Source organism: Rhodamnia argentea, chromosome 10, assembly GCF_020921035.1.
Source record: "Rhodamnia argentea isolate NSW1041297 chromosome 10, ASM2092103v1, whole genome shotgun sequence".
In the NCBI taxonomy this organism is placed as follows: domain Eukaryota; kingdom Viridiplantae; phylum Streptophyta; class Magnoliopsida; order Myrtales; family Myrtaceae; genus Rhodamnia; species Rhodamnia argentea.
Window position 1 is genome coordinate 21,500,163 of NC_063159.1, and position 7,210 is coordinate 21,507,372.

Genomic DNA, 7,210 nt, shown 5'->3' on the forward strand with positions numbered 1-7,210 from the left:
TTGAGCTTGTTGAGGATTGGGCCGTCAAAGCCCATAAATGCAAGTCTTTACATTTTCAAATCGTTATTTCACCTCCTCAAACTCTTTTAGATTTATTATGTTTGGAGGCCCGTTTATTGGGCCCCTTCGTTTTTTCTAGTCGAACGAAAGTTCTTCGTTTTCGAAAAAAGAAGAAGAAGAAGATGCTTTTGAGTTTCTGAGATGGTTACTCTGTGCATGAAAAATGAAAAGAAAAATTCATAGGCAAATTGATCTTTCTTTAATTAGTTGAAGATATCTAAGGTAAATCACCATCTCTAATTTTAGATTCATACCAAATTGAAAATTTTATCTCCAAACTTCAATTTAACTTTATTGTCCTTGCTTTTGGCGCATTGCTTTTTATCAAAAAGGTTATAATGAGAATTACGAGTATATATAACCATCTATAGAATCAAATTATATTTTTTCTCCAATTTTCGTATTTAGCGGCAAATCTTTTACTTGGCTTTAAAAGTTTACAGTTTGAGAAATGAAGTCTGCTGATCCAAGAATTCTTGGTCAATGATTGACTGGGGTTGACCTTTTTACCAAGAGTTCTTGATCATGATAGATATGTTTTGGGACGACGGCTGACCTTAATTTGTGGCAATATATCAGACAAAAAAGAAGAACAATGTAAAGGGAGCAAATTCCACAACGTTGGCTGATCAACAAAGAGGAAGCATTTCCTACAAAGTCATTCATGAACACAGAAAAGGAAGCCATAGACAAAGTTAGTTCTCTAATTTGTCCAGTCATTTTGTCAGCAGCCTGTAAAGACCTCAAATAGATTAGATCCGATCCGCATTAAATAGCCTAAGAACTCCGGGAGTTATAGAGACTCAGTCACCAGGAACGGACACATTGATGTCAGGATAAAGCCTCTGATCAGGCGTGAGACCGGCCTCGGGATCGTCCCAGTCCTCCTCGGTGTCAGGTGTATCGGCGTTTGGAGTCTCGATCGGATCAAATTCGTCTGTTTTATGATCTGGTTCTGGTTGGGCAAAGGAAATCTCTGCATGATCGGGTTTCAGTTGCGAAATCAGGGCTGCCCCCTGGACGGCATCTGGTCCGGCCATGGCTGCGGGAGCTGGTGCAATTCCTTGTCTGCGAGTGTACTTTCTTTTATGGGGCTTGTAACCATTCGGCATGAAGCTTCCGATCACAACCTGAAAAGAAACAGGGCCCAGCAAATTTGAGTTGCAGATCTTATTATGAAAGATTAAGCCCTGACACGAATCATCACATTGTGGATGCCGCAGGTTTTGCCTCTCTTCTCTTTAAAGCACATAATTAACTGTCTAATGTGCTTAATCCCTCTTAAGTCAGTTCATCAGGTGACAGCACCAGTATTGGCTTGCTAAGTTAGAATCAACTAGTGACAACCTTTGAATTCGACTTGAACTGACACTCGGAATGAATTAAAAGCTGACTCGAACTCAATGTTCGTGAAGTTAAACTTGAGTCGCTCATGAGAAAACAACATGTTTCAGCAAGTCAGATGCCTCCATATGCAAAACGAGAATACTATGCACATATATATAGCAGTTAAATTTAGTTGAAGAGAACGAAATAGGGAAGTTCATACCTGAATGGGACTTGCAGCCACCAACAAACCGGCAATTCCACCGCCTATGACCCGACCGTCTGGACCAGCCAACGAGATGCTCAAACCACCGGTCCGGTTCTTCACTCCTCCATAATCGGTGATTGTGAATGACCCCGATAATGTCAGTATCTCAAATCTCCCCTGCAAGAATATAATATCCTAACTTTCAGAAACAAATTTAAATCCTGATGATGAGACAAAAACACCTTCTGAGTAAACCAAAATTTCTTGCAAGACAGCATGCATTCATACAGATCAGTAATAAATAGTTTCCGATTTCGTTTGATGTCGCAATTTATGTAGCACGCACTCAGGGAGATACATGTTCGTCAGCGAACCACTACTCCCCGAAAAATTCCTCAAGAAGCGGAATGTTGAAGAAGCAAAAATTTGAAAAAGGTCTGCACGGCCAATTCTATGAGCAGAAGTAGGAACGAATCAACACATACCTCGTACGTCAAAAGGCCACCAGAAGAACCAGGTCGTCGAATGGTGACGTTGGAAACGGCTCCATTGGCAGAGAGCACGCATATGCCTCGTGCCCCTCCTTGCGCAAATGTTTCTACTTTCCCTGCTACGTCCTGCAATTGCATATTGAATTTCATTCGTTATTGACGTACTCAATTATATGCTCATAAATAAGCAGGGATGGCATTTAAACCCATATTTCCCATATTAATTGCGTGTTACATATATACAATCCTAGATTTTCCCATGAATTAACAGTCGGATCCAATCTTTCCTGTCAACTATGCAATTCAATGCTCTAAAATACATATGTACAGTTCTCATAATGCCCCTAAAAATATTCTGTAGTGTCAAAGAGAACGCTAGACACCTAGAAGGGTCAAGGCATGCCTGGTCACCTTAGCCCCCTGTTCTGTCTTTTGTACTTTGAAAACCTCGGATCCGTGACATTTTCCCCCCCACACAATTGAGTGACACCCTCAGCGCTCTCAACTTGAAATCTTTTACTTGCTCAATCGAGTCTTTCTCTTGGATCACTCCCACACCATTTAGTCTTTCCCTTCTTAACCTCACGGTTTGCATGATTGTTGAACCCCAATTGGCTTCCCGAGCAATACCTCTCTCTGCTTAACCAACTCCATGTTCCCGGCAATCCCCCACTTCCGAGAAAAGCACATGAATTGGCATCCTCTCACCTCATGAGTTGGCTTAGACCACTCCAACTCCACCTTTGGCCCCTCCAAAGGTTGTGGCCTTACCCTCAGCTTGGCCACAGGATTCTCAACTCTTAGCCTTATCTAGCCAAGTCATATTGCAGAGATGGTCTTGGTCATCGTCAACCCACGGATGATTGTACCACATATTGGCATTTCGCATCAGCCGTGATAAGCCATTTGATTCTCATCAAAGATCATGGCATCCACCCTGTCAAAGAAATACTACCCGAAAACAAGATCGTCTTCATCAAGTGAAATTACCTCTATTGCGAATTGCTTTCCAATCACTGATGCGTATATCCATGTACCAAGCAATGCCAATAGCCATCTTGCTCGTTAACCCCCTTGAACTACTATTTAGTCAGCTCTACTCGAAGATCCAAATTCTTCGCCGCTTCACTTGACATGAACCTTGATGCACCAATGGATGGGACTTTGTATTGCCAACCTTGACTTCCACGAATGGCAAACTTGATCGGCAAGGCTTCTTGGGTAGCGCTTGAGTCTTCAAGTGCTATGTAGCTTCAACACCCCAATCCATACTCCCAGCTTTCCTCGCCTCAGCTCCTCTTCCATGGAGAGCGTTTGTCGGAAGCCTATTCTTTTTCAGACAATATTGAGCATAGTGGAAGCCATCGCAAACGAAACACTTGATCGGCTTCTTCTCCCTATACTTGGACACGTCTCTTTGTGGCTTCTTCACGAGCCTCTTGTAGGCTTCTCCCTTTTGTCTCTTTGCTCATAGTGGAATTCATCTTCCTCTTTTCTAGTCATAGTGGTAATCCGCTCCCCACCTTTTCTCTTGGACTTGGAAGAGTCGAAGTGATGGGAATCAATCTAGTACTCGGCCATGGCTAGAGAATTGAATCGCTTTTGGCTCCTTGGCATTGCAACGTTAGCCTTGCCAATGCTTGAGGCCATCCTTGAATAAGAATGGCGCCTCGGGCTTGACCATGTCCGGAATCTCCAATAAGAGCTTGGTCCCACACACTCTCATGAACACACCCCTTTGGAGTGAGTCAGCGTAGCTCACTCCAGACTTCACCCTTAGCTAACTCCAGGAAGAATTGCTCGAGAAAGATGATGACGGTGAAAACTACAGCACAATATTTGATTGACTCGGCTCCCCGCACCTCAAAGTCACACCTAAGTGATAGCAATCAGTACCTTAATCTCATGGTCCTTGATCCCACGAGATTAAAGTATCATTCCATACCCCATATAAAGTTCTCCGCCTCCTTGGCAGACGGGTCACCCCAAACTCCACGGCATCATTGTGAATACCACCCCCCCCCCCCCCAAACCCACCCACCATGGAAATCTTGCCAGCCTTGAGTTCCTCTTTGACCGTCCTTAGCTCCTTAACAATGTTCACCATGGCCTCGAGAGGAGCTCATGCAATGGGCTGGCGACTTTATTCAAGGAGGCCAAGAACTCGTCGCAAAGCATCTTCTCAAGACCATCAATTCGCTTTTTCAAGTCCTTGAACCCATCCTTCAATTTTCCACAACTAGCAACACCTAGGTGAGATTCTCCTCAAATAATCAGGAGATGATAGCCCTTGATCGTATTTTTCTGGGCACGAAACTCCTCCTCTTCGGCCTTGTTCTAACAACAACAATAGCAGGAATAACATTCTGACATTCTTTCGACCAGTTGGTTTCCACCAAAACACTCTCAACCGTGCTCTGTCACAGGTCGACATTTGAGATTGCGACCGCGCGGCACAGAAGCTTCAAATGACTCATTCACCCCTTACTTGATCTCCTAAACTCACCCTTTCCCTTGTCAACCGCTTTCTCACTCTCTCGACCCATCCGAATCGTAGAACCAATCTCTAGAGAGAGAAGAGTTTTGCAAGATAACTTCTATTGCTCTTCTAATGTTGGATGTTAGATGTTAATAGTAAGAGCAGGGGACCCCATATACACGTATGAGCCCCTCAAATTACAAACATAGATCACTCATTGACGACGGTGGAGATCCAATCTCCTCAGCTACTAACTATCCTAACCGAATATGAGAATGCATTAGAACACAATAGATACAATTCTCTTAACCGCCTTAAGAACATTTTAGAGAACCCAACAGCACTAGAGACTTCAAGCCATGCCTTAAAAACCTCTGGTCCAATTAGTTCTACTTCGAGCCACATTTGAATTTCACATCAAACTTTAAAATGATCGTTTTCCTATGCTCCTAAACAGTTTGAATTTGAATCTCTAACGTAAAAAAGACTGAAAATACATAAATAAATAAGAGGGTAAAAGGAAAAGAGAAGAAGGCATATACCTCCCCGGTATTGACGGTGACCACGTGCGGCGTGAAGTCCCCTCCTGCCGTGCTCGCAAATACCTCTCCTTCCACCACCACACATCAAAATTCAAAATTTGTGCAAAACAGCACTTTACGAAAATAAAAATATATATATTAGAAAATATTTTTTTTCCCTCCTACTAAAATGATAAAGTCCAACATAGAGAAGTTAAAAAGAACGTTAACCCCAATGGGATCAAAAAGTCCACACCTTGCTTGAAATTAAAGAAAGCTCATTACGTCTTTCTACCGACATTTGAATAATGATATATGACCCGTCCCTTTTTCCAATGTCTCCTCCTCCCTCACGCCAAACCAAAACCCACCATTCCCAACATTGTAAGACCTTTCCCGACCAAAAAAAAACAAGACATTGTAAAACCTCAGACCAAAAAAAATAAAAAAACACCCATTGTAAAACCAACCCTCTCTTCATCTCTCTCACCAAGCAAGCAAAGCTTCCCTAAGTTAATAATGCAGTTGGGTTTTAGGTGAGACCGCCCTTGAAAGCATTCCAGACATTTCTTTCCTCATTTTGATTGACACTTCACCATTAAAATAAAAAATAGAGATAAAAGTGATGTTGCCCAGGGGGAAAAAAAAAACCTGGAAATTGGGATAAACCCATCAAGGATTTGGGATGAAAAAGCAAATTGGAAAGTCGAATTCGTACAACAGTTGTAATTATCCAGGATTTGGAGTTAAAGATGGAAAATTTATGCAGTTAGGAAATGTAAATGATAGTAAAGGCTTACCTAGAGATGCCAGAAATTGCCTGTTACCGTTCCCACGGCCGCGACCCCGGACGCGATATCTCCTTCGCGACGGAGGAGAGGGAAGGCCAAAGGGAGGGGACGACGGCGACAGTATCAAGTTGCCGTCGGAATCGTACTTTCTCGGCCTCCCCCTCCTCTTCGTTTGCCCGAACGAGCTGACCTCGCCGCCGTCGCCGCCACCGCCGCCGCCGCTCGCCGCCGCCGCCGCCGCTTCGGCCGGCAGCAGGGTCGGGCCCACGCTCATGTTGACGGCCATCGTCATCACCTCCGGCACTACCGCTCGCGGCGGCGGAGGCGGCAGCGCCGGGGCCTCCGCGGCCGAACCGTTCCGGGTCGAACCGGACCGCGCGGTGGCGGCCGCGTCGGCGTCGGCCTTGCTGTCTTCCATGTCGAGCGAGAAGAGAGAGAGAGAGAGAGATTTGAACTGGGTCGCTTTCCTTTCCTTTTGGTGGAATGGCGCGAGAAGGGCAAGTGTTACGGCTTTTTGGCGTTGTGGTTTCGTGAGGGGCTTTCCTCCCTCATTAATGGAGGAAAAAGACTTTTACCATCGGCAAATCCCCTTTTTTTTTTATTTTAATTTATTATATATCTTTCTTTCTTTTTTTTTTTTTTTTTTTTTTTGGGAGTTTGGGTTGAGTATCGACCACTGCTCCGCGTTGAGAAGTGCGAAAAGGAAGCGCGACTTTACCAAAACAACCTTCTTTATTTACATTAAGTGCACTACTTGTTTGTACTTAAGGTAAAGGACATTTCCGTCAATATTTTGAATTATCATTTTGCATCATGTTCCTTTTTTTTTTTTTTTTTTCATAAAATTACTTGAAAGGTCATTTGATGTAGTTATGGATGAAGTATGGCTATGTCGCGGAGCCTGACTATATTTTTCGCGGCACCGTATGCGAAAATTTGTAGCATCTTGAAGTTGGATCTACCGAGAGCTGTGGCAACTTTAGAGATATCGCAGCTGTTGAGCTGATTATCGAGTACATTTAAAAGTTGGTTTGCTTTTTTTCTTAACTTAACTAATGCGAAAAGACGATACCAAATAACCTCTTAATTAGATAAAACTTTCTCAACTTACCAGTGAAATGGAACAATAACTGGGTTTTTCTTAAAATCAAGCAAAATATGTGTTGGGATATCTTAAATTTACAACTTGTGACAGTATTGCTTTATTTTTGACTTTCTTTATTTATGGAATTGCTTTTGATGTTTAACTTCTGAAAGATATTCAAAACGCACGCTTTTTTTGCAAAAAAAAAAAAAAATCCAGCATAAAACCTGTGCATAACGTTAAAGTACTT

The 7,210-nt window shown here is 43.1% G+C and overlaps 1 protein-coding gene across 1 annotated transcript; it reads right to left on the reverse strand.

Annotated features, from left to right (window-relative positions):
- Positions 1 to 671: 671 nt before the first annotated feature.
- Positions 672 to 6,402, reverse strand: LOC115735046 (AT-hook motif nuclear-localized protein 7-like). The gene is made up of 5 exons (XM_030666081.2): positions 5,886 to 6,402; positions 5,107 to 5,174; positions 2,080 to 2,211; positions 1,610 to 1,771; positions 672 to 1,190 (listed from the first exon to the last, which is right to left on the reverse strand). Exons 1-5 carry the CDS (start codon positions 6,292 to 6,294, stop codon positions 864 to 866), a joined length of 1,098 nt encoding a protein of 365 aa, XP_030521941.2. The 5' UTR covers positions 6,295 to 6,402; the 3' UTR covers positions 672 to 863.
- Between the last annotated feature and the right edge of the window lie 808 nt (positions 6,403 to 7,210).

Coding starts and splice junctions, on each gene's coding strand:
- LOC115735046 (XM_030666081.2), bottom strand. CDS start 6,294: ATGGAAGACAGCAAGGCCGACGCCGACGCGGCCGCCACCGCGCGGTCC. Junction 5,175..5,885: donor GCAATTTCTGGCATCTCTAG/GTAAGCCTTTAC, acceptor TGGTGGTGGAAG/GAGAGGTATTTGCGAGCACG. Junction 2,212..5,106: donor TCACCGTCAATACCGGGGAG/GTATATGCCTTC, acceptor ATGCAATTGCAG/GACGTAGCAGGGAAAGTAGA.